Source organism: Diceros bicornis, chromosome 6, assembly GCF_020826845.1.
Source record: "Diceros bicornis minor isolate mBicDic1 chromosome 6, mDicBic1.mat.cur, whole genome shotgun sequence".
Lineage (NCBI taxonomy): Eukaryota > Metazoa > Chordata > Mammalia > Perissodactyla > Rhinocerotidae > Diceros > Diceros bicornis.
In genome coordinates, this window is record NC_080745.1 from 60,857,255 (window position 1) to 60,882,542 (window position 25,288).

Consider the following 25,288-nt stretch of genomic DNA (forward strand, 5'->3'; position numbering starts at 1 on the left):
AGGATTACATATTGAAGAGGTCAGAGTATTTATTCCCTCAATCCTCCCTGCCAGACCACAGTTTAGGCACCAGCTGTATTCCTCTATCTATAGATGCATCTATTGTTCAGGCATGCACTCTCTCTTTGCCAAAGGTCTGTCTTGGTTCCAGTAATTCTAGTAACACCCCTTCTGACCTAGGGTGGTAACATCTTCCTGCTGATGCTCATCCCTGAGCAAGTCACCGTAACTTGTTACTTCCCTTAATTCTGCCCACATCTCTGAAAACAGTCTCTTCATTAAAATCTCTTTAATTAACCTTTTTTTGAGTGTGCCACCTGTTTCTTACCGGACTCTGCCAAATTGAAGGAAGATATTCAAATGCTACTTCCTGCAAGAAAATTTGCATTACCTTCCAACTACTCTGCCCTCTGCCCCTGTCCCCAAAAGGCAAGAGTCAGGAACTCCTCTCTGTGGGCACCCACAGTGGCCCCTCAAAGAGAATTTGTCACTCAGGAGTCTCACTGCCCCTTAATTTACCTTCCTGTCTCCTAGAGAGATGCTCTGTTTCTGATTCACATTTACATCCCTGAATTTGAGCATGGATCTGCTGTATATAAGTCTTCAGAGAAGTTTATTGAGTGAACCGGCTTTTCAAGGCAGGTGAAAAAATAGTAGTGGAATTGGACTTTGCGGGGAGTTCTTAGGAATCTCAGTGGTGGGATACGGGGTAAATTTAGTCATTGCAGCCTCCAATCCAAGGAGAAATAACCAGGACTTTGGGAGTGGTGCCTCTGGCCTCATACAAATGACAATTCGTCCAGCCCAGAGTAGCCTCCATGAGGCTCTTCCTCATCTCACTTGACCCCTGATGTAGAGATAAAAATGAAGCTTGCTTGCCTGCTGAAAAAGCCATGAAGTAGTCACTCTTCTTAAAGTTGCCACTTTCATCCAGGAAGTGGCCAGGATCAAACTGCTCTGGGTTGGGAAACTCTTTGTCATCACGCAGGACAGAAGTCAGAGATGTTAATATGGCTGTACCCTGATACAAAGAGAAACAGAGAAACTGGGTTATAAAGAAGGTCATGCAGCTTGAAAACAAAAATTCCCCTCGTCTAATCCTTTTGCTTTATAGATGAGGAGACTGAGGCACAAAAACGAGAATTTATTTGTTCCATGTCACACAACAAATTAATGACCAAGCCTAACAGGTCTTATATAATGACACTCCAGGACAACGTTCGTGGACTCCATCCTCTTCAGTTTGTAGCCAGACACCAATACTTCCTTTTCAGAAAATTGATGAAGCTCTATAGAGTGCACTGTTCTTGACAAATAAATTGCAGTATTGTCTAAAAGTGCTGATATCACTGAAAATCCAGCTCATTTATTTAGAACCAAGTATTCAGACTTCTTCAAAATTCTACCTTTTAATGGCTGTATTCTGGAAAACCCTTCACTTTCCTGTCAAGATGAGAAACTTTGTATGTAAGTATGCCCCTCCTTCTGCGATGTTCTGTCAAGGGAATTCTTGCATATTCTTGTGGAAATGAGAGAGCATTTCTGGTTTCTAGTAGGATTTCCCAAAACTTAGAGATATAATGTAACCATGACTTGGAGTTTAGTTTTCAGAATCAATCAAGTCTTTCTCTCTATGACCATTGGTAAGTTGTTTAACATTTCCATGACTAATTTTCATCACTAGCAAAATGTAAACAACATTTGGATTAGTTTATAGTAAGCATAAAATGAGACAATATACTAAATACTTCTTACACAAATATTACCACATGCGAAAATGCTCAATAAAGGGAAATTTTGTTACTGTTATGATGATAATGATTTCATTTATAATACCTTGGGATTTTTTAATAAAGTCATACATTTATTACATAGCAGAGGCAAAATTCAAATCCACCTCTGTCTGAATGCTTTCCGGTATACTGTATGGCCTTTCCAAATACAGGTTGTAGTTCTTATTCCAGAAAAGTCATGGATAGAATGCATAGACTGTCATTTCCATATGGAGAAATGAAAGAGAAACTGAAATTTCAATATTTCCTGACCCTCTTCCCTATAACACAACTACTCTTGTGATCCATTTTCTGCCCTGGCTGGACTTAGAGAAATGCCCTGAGCATGAAGTATAGGAAGATAGTATGCTCAGCCCTAGAACAGGCTTCCAGGTAAAGTTAATCTGTGACAAAACACTTCTCCTGGTTGACGGGACCATCTACTTCAGGCTATGGTAGAGTAGCTGCTTTGGAGATGCCCTCACAACTAGAGCAAATATACATCCAGAAGAAATATGTAAAGTAACAGTCTTCCAGCATTGAACAAGGGGCAATCCAGGATTGTGATACTTTACTAAAGAAAATTAGGTAGGCCCTACAATCACTCTGAATTTCTACCTGACAACACATTCCTCCTAGAGTGCAGAGAGGTTAGTGCCAAGAAAAGTGGTGCTCTTTTTGAGCCGAAAAGACAGAGATCAAAATTTAGCCCCTAGAATTCATGAGAAAGGGTACAGGACTGGAGGAATCTACAAATGAGGGGACCTCAAAAGTATACAAGACTATCATCTTAAGTCCATGGCTTTGGGTTGGGTGGCACATATATGGGAGGAAACTCCGTGGAGCCTGTCAGAGCATGACTGCTGGAGATCTGAGAACTGAAGGTGGATACCAGATGTTGTGCAGTGATAGGGAAGTTGAAGTCCCAATCCAGCTAGAGGAGAGAATGTTCTTGACACCTCAGACTTTCTCCAGTGACTCCAAAAATTCTAATTTGTTGGATTAAGGAACCCACTCTGAACTAAGGGCCATGCCCAAAGACTAAATTCAAAATTGAAATTAATCTACAATGACAAAGAATTATAGTAAGCTTCACAGACTGGAAAACATCTGTTGGTAATTTAGCTGCCTGTGAAAATAAAAGTCAATGTCCTTTAAAGGAAGACAGCATAATCCAGATTCCCCACAAAGCATCATTCAAAAATTTAAGCATGTAGTAAAAAAATTATTAAACAAGTGAAAAAGAAGGAAACGTGACCCATAATTAAAGAAAAAATAGTCAATAGAAGCAGATGCCATAATATCCTAGATGTTAGACTCACACAAGAATTTCATATTAGGAGTACATTCAAGTACTTAAAGGAACAGTTAGCAATAATAAATGAATAGATAGGAAATATCAGCAGAGAAATTAAAACTATAAAAATAGAAATTCTAAAAATGAACATTTTACTGGATGGCATTAAGAGCATTAGAGACTGCGAAAGAAAAGGTTCGTGAACTTAGAGACATATCAACAGGGTAATGGTTGAGAAGCTCATATTGAAAGAATTTTCCAGCAAATAATAACTATAAACTCTGAAATACACACACACACACACACACACACACACACACACATTCTGGAGCACGGCCAAAATCATGAAGGTACTGAAGTGCAGAAAACTCTTGAAAAAAGCAAACGGGACCAGGTGAGTTTTCCATTTTCATGATGTTATGTTGAGGACAGGTCCCAGGCAGCAAACTATTAGGTGACTAACACTTGGCTATAAGCCAGCAGTCTCACTCATTCTTCAAACCAGTGGCAACACTCAGGTCCATCACCTGCACAGAAGTTCAAAAGAAAGCAGATAAATCCTAGAAAACAAAAGAGCCAGAGAAGGGGAACTCTAAATTCTCTCTATGAAATCTCCCAAATCCCTGGATAACCCTTAAATTAGGCATGTGTGGACTAAACTCCAAATAACTCACCTAGAGTTAAAAGAACTAAACTGAAAATTCAGAGTTTTGAGTTTGAGTCCAGCACAGTTAACTCCCTGATAAAACAAGCAAATGAACAAAACTCAATGTTTCTTTTTGCTTATTACCGAGTTAACATTATTTTATAACATCATATAAATTTCAAGTGAACTGATTTATATTTATATTTATATTTCTGTGTAGACTATATCATGTTCGCCACTCAAAGACTAATTACCATCCATCACCATACACATGTGCCCTTTATCCCTTTCACCCTACTTCTCTCCCCTTCTCCTTGGTAACCACCAACCTAATTTCTACAACTATATGTTTGCTGTTGTTGCTGTTTTTATCTTCCACTTATAAGTGAAATCATACGGTATTTGAAATTCTTCATCTAATTTATTTCACTTAGCATAATACCCTAAGGGTCAATCAACATTGTTGCAAACAGCAAGATTTCATCCTTTTTATGGCTGAGTAGTATTCTATTCGGTATACATACCACATCTCCTTTAGCCACTCATCCATTGATGGACACTTAGTTTGTTTCCAAGTCTTGACTATTGTGAATAATGCCGCAATGAAAATAGGGGTGTAAATATCTTTTCAACGTTGTGTTTTCATGTTCTTTGGATAAATATCCAGAGTGGAATAGCTGGATCATATGGTAGCTTTATTCTTAATTTTTTGAGGATCTTCGCACTGTTTCACCTAGTGTCTACATCAGTTTACATTCCCACCAGTGTATAAGGTTTTCTTTTTCTCTACATCTGCTCCAACATTTGTTATTTTTTATCTTGTTCATTATAGCCATTCTGACGGGCGTGTGGTGATATTTCATCATAGTTTTGCTGTGCATTTCCCTAATAATTAGTGAGGTGGAACATCTTTCTATGTTCCTGTTGGCCATCTGGATATCTTCTTTGGACAAATGTTCAGATCCTTTGACCATTTTTTACTTGGGTTGTTTGGTTTTTTCTTGTTGAGTTGTATGAGTTCCTTATATATTCTGGATATTAACCCCTTATCAGATATACAATTTGCAAATATCTTCTCCCAATTGTTAGATTGTCTTTTGATTTTGTTGATGGTTTCTTTGCTGTGCAGAAGCTTTTTAGTTTAATGTAGTCCCATTTATTTTTTCTTCTGTTTCCCTTACCCAGTGAGATATGGTATTCAAAAAGATCCTGCCAAGACTGAAGTGGAAGATCAGATTGACTATGTTTTCTTCTAAAATTTTTATGGTTTCAGGACTTCCATTCAAGTCTTTAAGCCATTTTGAGTTAATTTTTGTGTATGGTGTAAGATAATGGTTTCTTTTCATTATTTTGCATGTGGCTGCCCAGGTTTTCCAACACCATTTGTTGAAAACAATTTCCGTTCTCCTCCGTATATTCTTGGCTCCCTCGTTGAAATTAGCTGTCCATAGATGTGTGGGTTTATTTCTGGGCTCTCAATTCTATTCCACGGATTGATCTGTGTATATTTTTGTTCCAGTACCATGCTGTTTTGATTACTATATCTTTGTACTATATTTTGAAATCAGCGAATGTGATACCTCCAGCTTTGTTCTTTTTTATTCAGCGTTGCTTTGGCTATTTGGGGGCTTTTGTTATTCCATACAAATTTCAGGTATCTTTTTTTTTTTATTTCCAGGAAAAATGTCACTGGCACTTTGATAGGGGTTGCACTGAATCTGTAGATCACTTTATGAAGTATGGACATTTTAATGACATTAATTCTTATAGTCCATGAACACGGAAGATCTTTCCATGTTTTTGTCTTTGATTTCTTTCAACAATGTTTTATAGTTTTCAGTGTACAGGTTTTTCACATATTTGGTTGAATTTTTTCCTAGGCATTTTATTCTTTTTACTACAACTATAAATGGGATTGTATTCTTAATTTCTCTTTCTGCTATTTTGTTGTTAGTGTATAGAAATGCAACTGAGTTTTCTATGTTGGTTTCATACCCTGCAACTTTATTGTATTCATTTATTATTTCTAAGAGTTTTTTTGCAGATTCTTTAAGATGTTCTATATATAAAATCATATCGTCTGCAAATAGTGACAGTGTTATTGCTTCTTTTCCAGTTTGGATCCTTTTTATTTCTTTTTCCTGTCTAATTGCTCTGGCTAGGACTTCCAATGCTATGTTAAATAAGACTGGTGAAAATGGGCCTTCTTGTCTTCTTCCTGTTCTTAAAGGGATAGCTTTTATTTGCTCACTGTTGAGTACGAAGTTAGCTGTGGATTTGTTGTATATGGCCTTTATTATATTGAGGTACGTTCCTTCTGTGTCCATTTGATTCAGAGCGGCCCGGAGTTCGCTGGTTCGGAACCCGGGCGTGCACCTACACAATGCTTGGCAAGCAATGCTGTGGCGGCGTCCCATATAAAGTGGAGGAAGATGGGCACAGATGTTAGCCCAGGGCCAGTCTTCCTCAGCAAAAAAAAAAAGGGGGGAGAGAATTAGTAGATGTTAGCACAGGGCTGATCTCCTGCCAAAAAAAAAAAATGCTTAGTATTATTTCAATCTTCTTAAATTTATTGAGACTTGTTTTGTGGCCTCAAATGTCCATCCAGGAGAATATTCCATGTGCATGTGAAAAGAATGTGTATTCTGCTGTTTGGGAATGGAATGTTCTGTATATATCTACTAAGTCTATCTGTTCTAACGTGTCATTTAAGGCCAATGTTTCTTTATTGATCTTCTGTTTGGACTATTTATCCATTGGTGTAAGTGGGGTGTTAAAGTCCCCTAGAATTATTGTGTAACTGTCAGTATCTCCTTTTATATCTGTTACTAATTGCTTTATATATTTTGGTGCTCCTATGTTGGGTGCATAGATATTTACAGGTGTTATATCTTCTTGTTGGATTGTTCCCTTGACCATTATGTAGTGCCCTTCTTTGTCTCTTGTTACAGTTTTTGTTTTAAAGTCTATCTTTTCTATTATAATTCTTGCTACCCTAGCTTTTTTGTCACTGCCTCAGGATGGATTATCTTTTCCATTCCTTCGTTTACAGTCTGTGAGTGTCTTTAGGTCTGAAGTGTGCCTCTTGTATGCAGCATATATATAGGTCTTCCTTTTTTATCCATTCAGCCACCTGGTGTCTTTTGATTGGAGTGTTTAGTTCATTGGCATTTAAAGTAGCTATTGATAATAATATACTTATTACCATTTTGTTAGTTTTTTTATGGGTTTTTTAGTAGTTGTTCTCTGTTCCTTTCTTCATCTCTTGCTGACTTCTCTTGTGATTTGATGGCTTCTTTAACATTATATTTGTGTTCCTTTCCCCTTATTTTTGTGTATTTATTATAGGTTTCTGGTTTGTGATTACCATGTGGTTCATATAAAAAAACCTATGTAAATAACAATCTATATTAAATTGGTGGTCTCTTAAGTTTGATCTCTCACTAAAAGCCCTACAATTTTACTCCCTTCCCCACATTTTATGTTTTTGATATCATATTTAACTTCTTTTTTGTGTGTGTATCCCTTAACCTCTTATGATAGAGATAGATATTTTTAGTACTTTTGTCTTTTCACCTTCATACTGGCTTTATATATGGTTGATCCACTACCTTTACTGTATATTTTCCTTTACCAGTGATATTTTTTTTCCTTGACAATTTTCTTATTCCTATGTGTGGTCTTTTATTTTCCACTTAAATAATTCCCTTTATCATTTCTTGTGAGGCCAGTTCAGTGGTGATAAATTCCTTTACATTTTTCTTATCTGAAAAACTCTTTCTCTCTCCATCCATTCTGAATGTTAACCTTGCTGGGTAGAGTAGTCCTGGCTTAGGCTTTTTTTTTTTTTGCTTTCAGCTCTTTGAATATATCATACTACTCCCTTCTATCCTGTAAAACTTCTGCTGAAAACTCAGCTGATAGCCTTATGGGGTTCCCTTTGTATGTAATTGGTTGCCACTCTCTTGCAGTTTTTAGGATTCTCTCTTTATCTTTAATTCTTGACATTTTAATTATAATGTGTCTTGGTGTGGGCCTCTTTGGGTTCATCTTGTTTGGTGCTCTCTGTTCTTCCTGTAACTGGATATCTGTTTCCTTCCTTAGGTTAAGAAAGTTTTCAGTTATTATTTCTTCAAATAAGTTCTCTTCCCCTTGTCGCCATTCCTCTTAGAAACCTGTAATATGGATGTTAGTATGTTGATGTTGTCCCAGAGGTCCCTTAGACTGTCTTCATTCTTTTTAATTCATTTTTTATTTTTGTTCTACTTGGGTTTGATTTCCTCTACTGTTTCATCTAGATCACTCATCCATTCTTCTGTGACATTTACTCTGTTGTTGATTCCCTCTGGTGAATTTTTCATTTCCATTATTGTATTCTTCAGTTCTGATTTTTTCTTTTTTATATTTTCCAATTCTTTGTGGAAGTTCTCACTGTGATTATCTATTCTTCTCCCAAGATCAGTGAGCACCCTTAAGACTACTAGTTTGTACTCTTTACCAGGTAGATTGTTTTTCTCTGTTTCATTTGGTTCTTTTTCTGAGGATGTGTCCTATTCCCATATTTGGAATATATTCCTTTGTGTCCTTATTTTGCCTAATTCTCTCTGCTGATATCTATGTATTAGGTATATTTGCTATGTCTCTTGATTTTGGAAATGCTGCCTTATATAAGAGATGCCTTATGAGGCCCAGCAATATGCTTTCCTCTTGTTCCCTGTTTCAAACGTTCCAGGAGTTTCCCTGGTGTTGGCTTCACATGCCCTTCTGTTGTGGTGGTGTTGTTTTTGCTGTGGGTGCATAGGTAGGCTAGGTTGGCCTCAGGCTGACCAGTTGTAAGGCTCAGACATAAGCAGCTGCTGTGGTCACTTTATTGGGTGAGGCATGTCTGAACGTGCCTGGCTGCAAGGTCAAATAGCACACAAATACTGCTGTTTTGCTATTTAGTGAGTCAGGCCCCAAGTGTGGTTGGTTTCTAGGCTCAGGTGCTCACAATTGCTGCAGGCCCCAGGATTGCTTTCTGTAGCATGCAGCTTTTATCACCTCTTTCAGGAGCATAGATGGTTGGGGGCAGCCCCCGGTACAGCGGCACATAATCTTTTCAGCCTTGGAAGGAGAGGTAGATCCCTTGTGTGCCTGTTTGAGCAAAACTCAGTGTTCTTGAAAGGAATATAACTGAATCAAGAGTCCCTACAACATATAGTTCCAAATGTCTAGGATAAAATCCAAAATTATTAGACACAGACACACACCAGGAAAATGTGTCCCATACTCAAGAGAAAATAAAGAACAACACTGACTCCAAAATAACACTGATAATAGAATAAACAGATAAAAATTTTGAAATATCTGTTAATAACTATAATCAAGGAAATAACGAAAAATTATCTCAACATCAATTAAAATGCTAATTAGTGTTATCATCAAAATATAAGTTATAAACAGAACCAAATGGAAAATGTAAAACTGAAATTTATAATTCATTAATTTAATTATTAGATGGGCTTTACAGCAGTTTGAATATGACAAAAGAAAGACTTGTTGAATTTGAAGATAGATCAATCGAAATTTTCCAGTTAAAGAATAGAAAAACATTGAAAACAATATACAGAATCTCGGGAACCTGTGCAAGAATACCATAAAGTGATTGTAGTGCCAGAAAGGGAGAATAGATTGGGCAAAAAATATTTGAGGAAATAATGGAGAAAAATTCCTCAAATTTAGACAAAGACAAGCAGAATAAAAAAAAAACACATCCACACTTAAAAATATTGTAGTTAAAAGTATGTCAAAGATACAGAGAAAATTTGAAAGCCAGTTAATTAAAAAGGGCATATAACCTACAGGCGAATAATAATTCAAAGGACTGCGGACTACTCATCAGAAACAATGGAAACCAGAAACTACTAAAACAAAATGCTTAAAGAGCAAAAACGAAAAAGAAAATTTAAACCCTGTCAACCTAGTGTTCTATATCCAGACTTCCACCTGTTTATATAAATAAAGTTTTATTGGAACACACCCATGCCAATTTGTTTATGCATTATCTATGGTTACTTTCATGCGACAATGGCAGAGCAGAGCAGTCACAGAGGAGAGCATATGGCCCACAAATTCTAAATATTTATTATCTGAACACTTTAAGGAAAAGTTTGCCAACCCTGGTTTAAAGAAAAAATGATAATATTGATGGTACATTTATAATATACATAGATATTAGATCTATGATAACCATAGCATATAAGAAAAGGAGAGGGTTAAATAGCCATCTATGATTGCAATGTTCTTGTATTTTTTATTGAGATATAATTGACATATAACATTACACTAGTTTCATGTGTACAACATGATTAAATATTTGTATACACTGTGAATGTTCTTGTATTTTCAAAAAAATTTTATAGCATCAATTTAAAGAAGCCTTAAAATTTGAAGGGTGCATATTGTAATCTCAGGACAAATCAGTAAAAAAAAAAACAGTTAGATGCCAATAGAAATTTACAATTCTAAAAATTTCTGGTAATCCAGAATAAGGCAGGAAAGGAGAAACAGAGGAATATAAAACAGAGGGACAAACAGAAAACAATTTTTAAAAATGCAATTATTCCAGAACAAAATAGGAAAGGAGGAAGAGTGGAACATAAACTGAGTGAAAGAAGGAAATAAAAGATAGAATTGTTGACATAAACCCACCATATCAATAATTACATTACATTTTAATGAACTAAACATTCCAATTTATAAAGCAGAATGCACTTAAGAGACATATACAGAACATTCCATCCAAAAGCAACAGAGTACACACTCTTCTCAAGCACACAGGGAAAATTCACTGGGATATATCATATTTTAGGCCACTAAACAAATATTAATAAATTTAAGAAGACTGAAATCAGGGAGGAGAAGTCAAGATGGTGGCGTAAGCAGACTCTGAACTCGCCTCCTCCTGCAGGCACAGCCAGTTTACAACTACTCGTGGAAAAATTACCCCTGAGACAAAACCGAAAACTGGATAAGAGGAACTCCTGCAACAAAAGACAATCCTAATTGAGGTGGAAGAGGCAGAAACTCCCTCCTGGAGAGAAAAACGCCACCTTCACAAGCCGCCAGCTTCACGGCCGCCCCGGAGGAACAGCCCAAAAGTACGCAGCCCACCCTGGAGGAGCGGGGCCCTGAACTGGGGAAAGCCCCTACTGTGGGCATTTTGTGGACCCAGCACAATCGAGACCAGTGGCATAATATCTGACTTTAGCTGCTACTAAAACATTGGGGAGTAACACCAGAAAACCTGGTTCACAAAGAAATTAAAACTGGCTCTTAAAGGGCGCGCGTGGACTCACCAGTTTCAGAAAGCATCCTAAAATCACCATAAAGATGGGTGCACAGTGCTTTGGCGAAAAGAGACTCACCTGATAGGACCTGAGTGCATCTCGGTGAGAGGTGAGACCTCTCCAGGGACTGGGACATTGGCGGCGGCCATTGTTGTGGCCTGGTGTGGGCATGCTGACACAGACACCATTGGAGTTCTCCCTGGGGTCTGCTAGCACAGGTCTGCCCCACCCACTAGAGCACCAATTTAATCCAGCTCAGCCAGGGCAGGCAGCCCACCCTAGAGACTGGCCCCACCCAACAACAAGCCCTCAGACAACTTGTGGGCCTGCATAGATTGGTGACTGGATTCTCTGCACCCTGGCAACTGAGCCAACTTCAGTGGGGCAGGGTGTGCACAAGGAGCTGGTGGAGAGTGTGGGGCGGTGGTGGAGTGTGTGGGGCTCCCTCCATGGAGAGACTGGGTCCACCTCGGGAGGTCAGGGCGCACACACGGGGCATGACTATGTTGACCGTGTGTGTGGACCTGTGGGTGGCAGGGCTTGTCAGCTGCAGAAGACTTTTGTTTCTCAAAGACCCACATAGGGGGTTTGCCCCACCTTCCAAAGTCTGCAACAATTGGGTGCTCCTGTGACTGAGGCCAGCCCCACACAGCTGCAATCCTCAGAGAGCTGACAAGAGACCTAAAGGCTGGAGGCTTATAGCAATTGTAAGCCCCTGAGCCTAATAACCTGCCACACTGGGGGCCTACTCACTTAAAGGAAATACTGCAACACAAATGTGGTATTAGAACTTGCAGCCAACTGTGCTGGGGCTCCCCACACCTGATAAAGAGACTGAAGGGCCCACAACAACTAAAAACAGCTGAGCATTACAACAGCTGACCAGGAGCATAACTCGGCCTACCTGGGCGCATACAGGGAGAGAAAAAAGGCCACAACAGAAGGACACATGTAGCCAACATAGGGGTCACCCCTGGAACATTGAGAACTCAGGGAAGCACACTGCAGGACTCCTAAGGCATCACTTGTATAAGGTCACCTATCCAAGAGCAGGAGACGTAGCTGACCTACCTAATACATAGACACAAGCACAGGGAGAGAGGCAAAATGAGGACAAAGGAATACATTCCAAGTAAGGGAACAGGACAAAACCCCAGAAAAGGAACTAAGTGAAACAGAAATGAGCAACCTACCCGACAGAGAGTTCAAACTAAGAGTGTTAAGGCTGCTCACTGATCTGGGAAGAAGAATAGATGAACTCAGTGAGAATGTCAACAAAGAAATGGAAGATATAAAAAAGAACCAATCAGAAATGACGAATACAATACTGGAAATGAAAAATTCATTAGAGGTACTCAAAAGCAGAGTAGAGGATACAGAAGAACGGATCTGTGAGCTGGATGAAAGACTAGAAGAAATTACCCAAGGTGAGCAGGTAAAAGAGAAAAGAATTAAAAAGAGTGAGGACAGTCTAAGGGACCTCTGGGACAACATCAAGCGCACTAACATCCGTGTTATAGGTGTCCCGGAAGGAGTAGAGCGAGACAAGGGGGCAGAGAATCTATTTCAAGAAATAACAGATGAAAACTTCCCTAACCTAAGAAAGGAAACAGACATCCAGGTACAGGAAGCACAGAGAGCCCCAAACAAGATAAACCCAAAGAGGCCCACACCAAGACACATCATAATCCAAATGTCTAGAATTAAAGATAAAGAGAGAATCCTAAAAGCCGCCAGAGAAAGACAAGTTACATACAAAGGAAACCCCATAAGTCTATCAGCTGACTTCTCAGCAGAAACCTTACAAGCTAGAAGAGAGTGGCACGATATATTTAAAGTGCTAAAAGGAAAAAACTTACAGCCAAGAATACTCTACCCAGCAAGATTATCATTCAAAATGGAAGGAGAGATCAAAAATTTCCGAGACAAGCAAAAATTAAAGGAGTTTGTCACCAAGAAACCAGTGCTACAAGAAATGTTAAAGGGACTGATTTAAGGGGAAAAGAGAAGATCACAAACAGGAAAAATTATCTATTTCCATGATAAGTGGGCAATGGATACAAATGCACAAAAAAGAGGTTAGATATGATATCAAAAACATAAAATGAGGGAGGAGGGGAGTTAAAGAGTAGAGCTTTCAGACAGAGGTCAAACTAAAGAGACTATCAGTTCTGTATAGAAGGAGAAAGGAACAGAGAAGGACTACTAAAACACTGATAAAAGAAGTTAAAAAATGACAGTAAGTACATACGTATCAATAGCTACTTTAAACGCCAATGGACTAAATGCCCCAATTAAAAGACATATAATTAACAAGACAGGAAACAACATGTGTTGGAAAGGATGTGGAGAGAAGGGAACTCTCATACACTGCTGGTGGGAGTGCAAACTGGTGCAGCCACTATGAAAAACAGTATGCAGAATCCTCAAAAAATCAAGGATAGAACTACCATATGATCCAGCTATTCCATTGCTGGGTATTTATCCAAAGAACTTGAAAATACCAATGCGTAAAGATACATGTACCTCTGTGTTCATTGCAGCGTTATTCACAATAGCCAAGACTTGGAAGCAACCTCAGTGCCCATCAAGGCACGAATGGATAAAGAAGATGTGGTATATATACACGATGGAATACTACTCAGTCATAAGAAACGATGAAATCCAGCCATTTGTGACAACATGGATGGACATTCAGGGTATTATGCAAAGTGAAATAAGTCAGAAGGAGGAGGTCAAATACCGTATGATTTCCTTCACTAAGTAGTAGATAATAACAACAATAAACAAACACGTAGAGACAGAGATTGGATTGGTGATTACCAGAGGGGAAGGTGGGAGGGAGGAGGGCGAAAGGGATAATTCAGTACATGTGTGTGCTGATGGGTTGTAATTAGTATTTTGGTGGTGAACATGATGTAATCTATTCAGAAATAGAAGTATAATGATGTACACCTGAAATTTATACAATGTTATAAACCAATGTTACTGCAATAAACAAAAAATTTAAAAATAAATACCATTACTTTCAAAACCAAAAAAAAAACAAACAAAAAACAAAAAAGACTGAAATCATATCAAGCATCTTCTCTGACCACAATGATATGAATATAAAAATCAATTTCAAGAAAATAACTGGAAAATTCACAAATATGTGGAAATTAAATAACACGCCACTGAACAACCAATGGGTCACAGAAGAAATCACAAGAGCAAGTAAAGAATACCTTGAGCAAATTGAAAATGGAAATACAACAGACCAAAACTTCCAAGATACAGGGAAAGCAATCTAGGAAGGAAGCTCATAGCAATAAATGCCTACATCAAGAAACAAGAAAGTTCTAATAAACAACCTAACTTTACACCTCAAGGACCTAGGAAAAGAAGAACAAATGAAGCCCCAAACTGGTTTGTCGTAAGTTCATCAAGTCAATGCCAACTCCTAGCAACACTGTATACAGCACAGCAGAATCCTGCCCAGTCTTTTTGTGCCATCCTCTCACCTTCTGGCACTATATCACATACTGCTCTGTTCACAGAGATTTCATGGCCAATTTTTTTGGTTGTTGGTGTCCAGGTCCTTCTTCCTAGTCTTACTCTGGAAGCTCCACTGAAACCAGTCCACTATAGGTGACCCTGCTGTTGTTTGAAATACTGGTGGCATAGCTTTCAGTATCACAGCAACATGCAGCCACCACAGTGTGAAAACTGAAAGACAGGCAGTATAGTTCCCTGACCAGGAGACAAACACCGGCCATGGTGGTGAGAATGCCAAATCTTAACCACCAGATTACCAGGGCTGGCTCCAAAGTTGGTAGAAGGTTGAAAATAACAAAGATAAGAACAGAAATAATTGAAATTGAGACTGACAGACAATAGAAAAGATCAATGAAACTAAAAATGGATTTTTTATGAAAGATAAACAAATTTGACAAACTTTTAAATACAGTCACCAAGAATAAAAGAGAGGATGCAAACAAATAAAATCAAAGACAAAAGAGGAGACAGTACAGCTGATAGCACAGAAATGATAAGGATCATGAGAGACTACCATGAACAACCACACACCAAAAAATTGGACACCTTAAAGAAGTGGATAAATCCTTAGAAACATACAACTACCAAGACTGAATCGTGAAGAAATACAGTCTGAACAAACTGACTACTAAGAAGGAAATTGAATCAGTAATTAAAAATCTCCCAAAAAATAAAAGTCCAGGACTGGATGGAATGTCTAGTGAATTCTACCAAACATTCAAAAAGGATTTAATACCTATCCTCCTCAAACTATTCCCAAATGTTAAAGAGGATGGGATGATTCCTAACTCATTCTATGAGGCCAACATTGCCCTGATACCAAAACCAGACAAGGACAACACAAAAAAGGAAAATTACAGGCCAAATCACTGATGAACACAGACGCAAAAATCCACAAAAAAAAAAAAATGAGTAAATTGACTACAACAATACATTTAAAGAATCAGACACCACGATCAAGTGGTATTTATTCTGGGGATGCAGGGATGGTTCAACATCTGCAAATCAATCAATGTGATACACCACACTAACAAAATGAAGAATAAAAATCATACGATCATCTCAAGAGATGATAAAATACAAAAAACATTTGACAAAAATCAACACTTATTCATGATAAAAACTCTCAAAAATGTGGGTCTAGAGGAAACGTACCTCAGCATAATAAAGGCCATATATGACAAGCTCATAGCTAATATACTCAATGATGAAATGCTGAAAACTTTTCCTCTAAGATAAGAAACAAGAAAAGGATGCTCACTTTTGCTGCTTTTATTCAATATAGAAGTAGAAGTCTTAGCCAAAACAATATAGCAAGAAAAATAAATAAAGGTATTCAAATCGATAAAGAAGAAATAAAACAATCACTAGTTGCAGATAACATATTATAGATAGAAAACCCTAAAGACCCCACCAAAACTGTTAGAACTAATACATGAATTCAGCAAAATTCCACGATACAAAAATCCACATTCAAATATCTGTCACGTTTCTACACACTAATCAGGAACTCTCAGAAATAGAAATTAGAAAATAATCACATTTACGATGGCATCAAAAAGAATAAGTTACCTAGGAATAAATTTAATCAATGAAGTGAAAGAACTGCACACTGAAAAATATAACACATTGATGAAGAAATTGAATAAATGGAAAAATAATCTGTGCTCACAGATAGGAAGAAATAATATTGTTAAAGTATCTATATCAACGCCAATGCATCCCTATCAAGATGCCAATGGCGTTTTTCACAGAAATAGAAGAAAATATCCTAAAATTTGTGTGGGACCATAAAATATTCTGAAAAGCCAAAGCAATATTAAGAAGAACAAAACTAGAAACATCATGCTTCCTGATTTCAAACTGTATTACAAAGCTACAGTCATTAAAACAGTGTAGTAATTGACATAGAAACAGACACATAGATCAATGAAACATAATAGAGAGCCCAGAAATAAACCCAAGCATATATGTCAATTAGTTTACAACAAAGGAACCAAGGATACACAACAGCGAAAGGATAGCCTCTTCAATAACTGGCATTTGGAAAATGGGACGGACACACAGAAAAGAATGAAACTGGACCACTATCTTACACCACACACATAATCAGTTCAAAATGGATTAAAGACTTGAACATTAGATCTAGACAATGGGGATAAGCTCTTTGACGTCACTCTTGGCAATGATTTTTTTTTGGAATTTACACCAAACAGGAGGCAGTGAAACTGAAAGAAAGTGGAACTACATCAAACTGAAAAACTTCTGTACACCAAAGGAAACCATCAACAGAATGAAAAGGCAACCTACTGAATGCGAGAAAATATTTGCAAATCATATTTCTGATAAGGAGTTAATATCCAAAATATATAAAGAACTCATACAACTCAATAGAAGAAAAAAAAATGATTAAAAAACAAACAGAGGCTCTGAATAGACATTTTTCCAAAAAGGACAAACAAATGGGCAACAGGTACATGAAAAGGTGCTCAACATCACTAAGCATCAGGGAAATGCAAATCAAAACCACAATGAGGTATCACCACACACCTATTAGAATGGCTCTTACCAAAAGATGAGATAACAAGTATTGGCATGGATAAGGATAAAAGAAAAATCCTTGTGTACTTTTGGTGAGAATGTAAATTGGTGCAGCCACTACGGAAAATAGTATGGAGGTTCCTTGAAAAGTTTAAAATAGAACTACTATATGATCCAGCAATTCCACTTCTGGGCATATATAGGAAGGAAACAAAGTCAGTGTCTCAAAGAGATATCTTCACTCCCGTGTTCATTGCAGGATTATTTACAATAGCAAAGACATGGAAGTAATCTAAGTGTCTGTTGACAGATGAATGGATAAAGAAAATATGGCATATATATATACAGTGAAATATTCTTCAGCCATAAAAAAGAAATAAATCCTGCTATTTGCAACATCATGAATGAAACTTCAGGGCATTACGATAAGTGAAATAAGTCAGACAAAGAAAGACAAATATTGTATAATATTACTTATGTGTGGAATTTTAAAACTGCTGAACTCATAGAAGCAAAGAGAAGAATGGTCATTACCAGGTCTGGGGTTGGGGGAAATGAGGACATATTGGCCGAAGGTACAAACTTCCTGTTAAAAGATGAATGAGTTCTGGGGATCTGATATATAGCATAGTGACTATAATTAACAACAGTGTATTATATACCTCAAAGTTGCTAAGAGAGTAAATATTAAATGTTCTACCACAAAAAAAGGTAATTATGTGAGATAAGGCATGTATTAACTAATCTTATGCTAATCATTTCATAATATATATGTGTATGAAATCATCACAGTGTACACTTTAAACTTACAAAATGTTATATGAGAATTTTATCTCAATAAAGCTGGAAAAATAAAAGAAAAAAATAAAGAGAGGAATAAAACATTTCTCAAGGTATTTTTAAAGCCAGCATAATTATAACACCGAAACCTGAAAAAACATTACAAGAAAAGAAAATTACAAATGAGCGAGCTAATATTAAGGTATTCTTAGACAGACAGAAGTTAAAACACTTTTATCCAACAAACCTAGAATTCAACAAATGCTACTTGTTCTAGAAATAAAGGGAAATGACATCAGATAGACAACAAATTCAAGAAAGAATAAAGAACATCAGAATGCACTAGTAGGTCAAAATAGTTTTTAAAAGTTTTAAAAATTATTTCTATTTCTACACATATATATGTTTAAGTCTCCTTAAAACTATTGGCTTTTCAGAGTAAAAATAGTAACATACAGAACTAAAACATATGACAACAAGAGCACAAATGGTGCAAGCGTGTAAGTGGAAATATATTCCTGTAAATTTCAAATTTTCCGTGTAGTAATAAGATACTTTTAGCAGATACAGTGATAAGTTAAAAATACATATTGTAATCTCAAAATCAACCACCAGAAAAAAAAAAAGAACAGCAACACAAAATGAAGCAGAAGTAAAATGTCAAGAGGCATAAATATAAAGTCATCAGAGGAGATAAAATGAAACGGTACCAAACGATTGATCAAGTCAGTCAGGAAAGGATAAATACAAAAAGAAATCACAAATAAGAATCAAATGCCAGGATGATAGACAATACAAATATATAGAAATTTAAGGTAAATGTAGATGAAAGAAACTTCCCAATTAAAACAGTCTCATAATTAAAGATTATCAGACTTGATAAAAAGGAAAGAAGCAACTATATGTTGTTAAAAATTACAAGTTGAAATTAAAAGATAGAAAATGATTTACCATGCATGCTTTAACCATAAGAAAGTTGGTCTTCATTAATGGCAGACAAATTAGACTTCAGGAAAAAAAGTATTACTAGAGATTAAAAGGGGTACTTCATAATGATAAAGGGATCAAGTAATCAAAGTGACATTACAGGGCAAAATGTATGCATCCAGTAACAAATTTGCCAAACATGAGGCAGAATTTCACAGTGAGACCTATAGACAAATCTATTAGGCACTTTAAGTGCTTAGTACGCAATTTTTAAGTTTTTGCATTGAAATGTGCTAATTAAAGTTCTAACATCCAAACTCTTCAGTGAAGCCACATTGCTCGTAGACACTTTTGTATGATGGGATCCATGTGAGGAAAAAGTTGCCCTGAAACCTGAATTGAGCTGGTAACATTCAGGCAGAAGCACAGGTAGGGTCACTGGAAGCTGAGGACTGTAACCTGGATTATAGATAATTGAAAGCAGTTTGAAAACTGTAAAATAGCAAAAAAAAAAAAAAAAAGAGAGATGACCTATAATTCTCCAGTCCATCCAGAGATAAACCTGGATTAGGGAGGTTCTTATTCAAGAACACTGACTTTCAAGATCCAGGTACTGTAGAAAACAGACTGATAACTCACAATCTCAACCCAAACTTCAACCTTGGGAGTGGAGGAATCATTCTGAAGAAAAGCATACAAACTGAAAAGACTAGAGGGCAACAATAGAAACCTGAGGAACATCAACATTTAGAAGGGAGAGAGAGCAGAGAATATGGAGAACAAATACGCAGAGCGATAGGAGGAAAACTAGGAGATTGTCACGTCACTGAAGTGGGAAGTGAGTATATCCATGTGGAAGACATTCTTAAGGTTACTTAATGCTGCCATGAGGCCAAGTAAAATTAATCTTGGAAACATTCATTGGATTTCCTAATGTGGAGGTCATTGATGGCTTTGATGAAAATGGATCACTAGAATGATACATTTCAATGGGTTTATGAATAAGAGATTGACTAGGAAATGTTTACATGACTATAATCACCTTCTACCAGAATTTTAAACCTGAGGGTATGGATAAGACAGGATTGAACAGAGAGGTCAAGAGATTTGGAGAGGTATTTTTTTTTTTTTTTTTAGATGTAATAGAATTGAGCATGTTTGAATGCTAGTGGAAAGAGGCCAGTAGGGAGGGAGAAAATAAAGATAAAGAAAAAGGAAGAAATGCTTATTTGAGGAGAATCCCAGAAAAAGTGAGAGGAAAGAGATCCATGCCACAGGCAGAAAGATTTACTTTAGATAAAAAGAGAGCCCTTCTCCAAAACAAAGGCATGAAAGAGAAATCAAAGTGTGGAGATGTAGCAAATTTGTAAATCTAGTGGAAGGGAACTGAACCCTTCCGTTGTTTCTAATTTTCTCTGTCAGATGGAAGGCCAGGTCACCTAAGAAAAAAAACATAGTGAAGAATTGGAAGGGGAGAATTCAGGGTTGAAAGAGTCATTGTCAAGCATGGTGGAGCAAGCTGAGTTAGGTTATAAATCAGGATTTTTGGGTAGGATTGAGGATACATCTGGGATTGGTGATAATACCAACCTGCTGGGTTGTATGGTCCTTTCCAGAAAGGATCAGTAGCTCAAGGGCAGATAGGAAGGAAGGAAATGGGTGGTTTGGACTTTCAACAAGTAAGTGAAATGGATAGTTGGGGAAGCGGGGGTTATTTGATACTAGTTAACTGGTAAGAGTAATAAAACATACACTGGAAGACAGGGAAGTGGATAGCAGATTGGGCTAATGGACAGGCAGAGTGTGGCGCTATGAATGTCCGGAGACTCCTGTGGGACTGTAAGAAATATTATATTTATAAAATTGTACCAACAAACGAGAAGGAATGGAGCATGTGGTCCGAGGATGAGATGCCTGAGTTATGATTGTGCAAGACCTGTAGAAGGTTACGCAATCTGTAATTCTACAACAGTGATAGCTGATAATCTAAGATTCCTAAGAAGGAGTATAGATGAAATATCACTCACCTTGGGAATAAGGTATTCTCTGAACTTAATGTCCTGAGTCACTGCATGGGGCAGACTGTTGGGGACGAGGTCAATGAATCTCTGGATCTCGTGAACCACAGCATCCGTATAGGGCATATGGCTCCTGTCCTGCATGCATGGGCTTCGGTGTTTGCCAACCACACGGTCAATCTCTTCCCGGACTTTTGCTGGCAAGGTAGGAATCAGAATTCACGTGAAATAGAAAAGATTTTTAATTTGATCTTCTTAATCATGGTTACATTTAGGTGGGAGATGGGGAAAAGGGAAAACTATGTATGGCTACCTCCATAAGAAAAAAAGAAACAGAATTGCAGTTTCCGGGGCAAATTGGAATCTCATTAGAGACCTAAATATATGCACATATAAAACACAATTGTACGATGAAATTCATTCTCAACTCTGATTTTCTATTTTGTACACTTTTGTTTGACAGAATGAAGGATCTGAGATCTTGAAGGCTCACTACAGACAACGTAGTTTAACCACTTTGTATATGCCGGTTTTTGTTTTAAGTATGTAAGTTCCAAGAAAGCAAGGACTGCACCGTGCAGTAAATGCTTCGTAAATATAGCAATTGAATAAGATGTTTAGAACACTCAGTACATAGTAACAAGACATAGTTAACATTTATTTAGAATGCAAAATATGACAGGCATGATGCACTATTTGTTATATTACTTTCTATATCCTCAAAGTAGTTCTACATGTTGGGTATTATTTTGTGCATCTTAAAAAGAAGGAAATAGGTTTGGAAAAGTAAGTATATTTCTTAAAGAAATCCAGGTATCATGTGGTCTTTCTCATTCTCGAACCCACAATCTTAGATATTGAATAAGATTATTGCAAGTAATTTGTGGTAGCAAATTATATTGTTCTTTTATCTGCAAAGTATATCCTATTAATAATGTATAGTTTAAGTAGGACTATTCATTAGTTAAAACAAACATTAGTTAAAACAAACACTATTAACTTTTTGCTATGAGAGAAAACTCTATGAATGTTAGGAAGTATTATTATCTCACTTAAACAGATGAGGGACCAAGGTAAGTTACAGGTAGTCATGAGTCTGAGGTCACACTGCTACTTACTGGTAGGGTCAGACTCTGAAGCCTGTTGCTAGAATCTATAAACCACTTTTTCCAGTACCGTGTTGCTACTATGGTCAAATGGTATTTATCTACTACCTGAAGAATGTGTCTCTCTAATGGAGCACGTGAAAATTCTGTGGTTTAATAGCTATAAACAAGAAAATTTTAGGGATTTCAGAGAAGTTTTAAACTCCACCTTCTCAGGTGAGAGGATGGAATTTTATTTAGAAGAGAATGGTTATATAAAGTGGTTAGGAGCTACTTATAAAATCAGAATGCTCAGTAGAACAACACGGTAAGAGATGAAGATGAGAAGAAAGAAAAGGAAAATATAAATGGATATGGTGAAAGAAAAAATCCAAATGGAAAATGAAGCATGGGGAAATATGACACAGTTAGGGCATTTGCAATGTATACAAGATTTAAAGGTTTGGAGAAATATGTCATATGCTGTTTATAATCATAATCAACATAGGTCTCATAAGTGTTAGTGAAATTATTCGGCTGAAAGAGTCTTACATGAAAGAAATACAGCACCATCACATCCTACAAAATATGTGAGAAAAAGAATTTTGATGCTATGATTCTAAGCTGTACCATTTGGAAAGCATCTCCTATTTAGAATGGTTGGAGAAGGATATTCAACGAGGTAGAGAACTCTGGTGCTGATGTCATGGAGATAAGTTTTGTGAGGTTTAATTGTACTAAAAGTGTCTTAATGTACCAGATACAGCAGTGAAGGAAATATACTCTTAGATGAGTACTCAAAAAGAAAAAGAGGAGGAAAAATGGAAATGTTGCATTTGCAAGAGAAATTATGTTTGTGAGTAAACATTTGTTTGCCCAAATTGGTATATTAAAAATAATTTTTTGTTTGTGTATAACTTTTTTTATTTGGAGAGTGGGTCCCTTATATAGAGAAAGATTGCTATTTTCTTGAGTCAATCCTTACATTGCAAATGCATTTCAGTAGGAATATCTTTTCACAGAAATATATTTATCTGCACATGGAAAGCATATCAAATGATATCTTTTTAAAGAAAGAAGGTTAATTCTTTCCAGATCCTAAGACAACTCTGCTTACTGCATCTGGCCCAACCCAAATCGAGAAGACTCCAACTTAAAAGGGAGAACAGTGACCACTGCCCTTCAAATCTCTGCTGCTGTTTAAATATTTCATTCTCTTTTTGTACTACAATATAATTTGAATTTAATTAATCCAATGATAGGAAGATGTACTAATGATGGAAAATTGTCTTGTACATTGCCTAGGCAAGTAAAGAGCGGGATAGTCACCAGTGTTGCCTGACAACTTATAACTGGAATTTCATCCTGCCCATCATCTGTGATCATACCTGTGACCTCAGGATGCTTCAGCAGGAGCAGGAGTCCATATCTCAGGGTGGTGCTCATTGTGTCTATCCCCGCGCTAAACACGTCCCATATGGTAGTGATCAAGTTGTCCACGGTAAATTCAGACTGTTTATTGTGTTTTCCCTAGCAACAACGTGTTAGAATCACATGATAATAAAAAAGCCTCAGAGATAACATAAAAAAACTCAATATAACATCATCATTTGCTCAATTTGCTTATTTGGCAAATTAAACCCATACATGAGAAAGTGCTGCAGCTGAAGGTAAAGCTAAATGAGTTGTTAGGATTCTTTCAATCAGTTAAAACATAATCAGTTACAAACTTCCAACAAGTTCTTTGATTCCTCACTTTCTCACCCACCAGAGCCAATCAGTTTTGCTATAATTTCTTTCAAACATTATTTTTATCAAGTCATCAATGCTGCTCATTGTCAATTCTAGCATCCACTGTCTGTTTTACGATGTTTAAATTTCTCATTCAAGCCTCCAGAACCACCCATCCCCAAACCGCATCACTATTCCCAACCTCATTAGTCATTACACTCAGGACATTTCCTCAATTACAATCAAGGCAATCTCTTTGAAAATTCTACACACTTGATCACTGCACTTATCATTCCCTGGACCTATTTGGCATCTCTGTTGATCTAAGGCAGAGTCCCTCAAAATCTACCTCAACTGTGAAAATTTCCTAGTGTCTTTCCAAGGGTCTTTCTAGATGTCTATCCATTCCTGTGTTCCCTCATTTGTTACATCTCCCATTCACTGTACTTATTTTATGAAGGATAATATGTTGTCTATCATTAATTTTGAATGTGTGTGTTTGTCTGTATGTGTACTTCAATCTGCCTCCAAATAAAGAACCATCTTTAAGATGGTAAATATAAAACCTTCTAAGTTACTGTCAGTGAGAATCTAGAAATATATCAAGACACCCAATAAGGTTTTCACAAGCAATAGGCTGCACAAGCAATTAATACATCTTTAGGAAGGGGTATTTGTTTTAATATCCTAATTTCACTGGGAAGAACAAAAATAATCTAGGAATCACATCACCCACCAAGATGAAGTAGCGAATCAGTGTCACATGATACCTTTTCCATTTTAATCAGGAAGTAGTCAATAAAGTCTCGAGGGTTATTGAGGTCCAGGGATTCTTGATGTTCTCTTATTTTCTCCAAAATAAACTTTTCTTGGGTAGCAACATTTTTAAATAATGTATTATGACTTCCTGGGAGATAATGTATTAAAAAAGGGAAAGCGTTGTAGAGCTGAAGAGGAAATAATTATTTATTAATTCATTTGGCAAACTTTTACAGGCCCATATTACATATCAGATCCTTTGCTATACGCTGAGTAGATAAGATGAATAAGACAAGCTTCCTTCACTAGAACATACTTGGAATTTGAAGGCGAAGGAACTGATAAAATGGCCAGAGTTGCAGTATGCACAAGTTACAAGGCAATTTCAAAGCCATTTAACTTCATTTCCTAACCATAGCTCTCTGAAGAAATTAAGCAGCATATCACCTCTTTCCAAATGAGGAGATGGAGTTTCAGACATGTTAGTCAACCAGTCTAAAACATTAAACTATGATAGAGCTAGTGTTCATCCCAGTTTAACCTACACATATTTCTACAGTCACCTAAAAAGCTTGCAAGGCTCCATCCGTTTTTTGTAATGAAGAAACGGCATCAGCAAGATTAAGGACATCCCCAAATTACTTAGCCTACTTTCATTTAGGCATTTTACACCTTCGGGAAAGTACACATTGCCCTTATTCATCTGGTCATTTCCGATCCTAGAGTTTACTGACTCTGCTTTAGACGCTACCTTTATGACTTAATACCCTTGGTAGACACTGAAGCAATTTATTCAGGTAGCTTCTATGAAACTAGACAGAGATGAGACATTTAGATTCTGGGTCTAGCTCATTCCTTGTCTTGGTT

The 25,288-nt window shown here is 36.9% G+C and overlaps 1 protein-coding gene and 1 pseudogene across 3 annotated transcripts in view; one reads left to right on the forward strand and one right to left on the reverse strand.

Annotated features, from left to right (window-relative positions):
* LOC131407284 (cytochrome P450 2C9-like) overlaps nt 1–25,288 on the forward strand; it is a 556,896-nt pseudogene that overhangs the window by 319,083 nt on the left and 212,525 nt on the right.
* Nucleotides 1–25,288, reverse strand: part of LOC131407278 (cytochrome P450 2C21-like) — a 42,262-nt gene that overhangs the window by 1,764 nt on the left and 15,210 nt on the right. For 2 of the 3 annotated variants that reach the window (XM_058543586.1, XM_058543585.1), the window contains exons 5-8: nt 24,433–24,609; nt 23,320–23,461; nt 20,856–21,043; nt 880–1,021 (exon numbers count right to left, since the gene is read on the reverse strand). In XM_058543586.1, coding sequence (XP_058399569.1) covers nt 880–1,021; nt 20,856–21,043; nt 23,320–23,461; nt 24,433–24,609 — 649 coding nt within the window. The remainder of the gene's footprint in view (nt 1–879; nt 1,022–20,855; nt 21,044–23,319; nt 23,462–24,432; nt 24,610–25,288) is intronic. The other variant, XM_058543587.1, reaches the window with a different exon arrangement.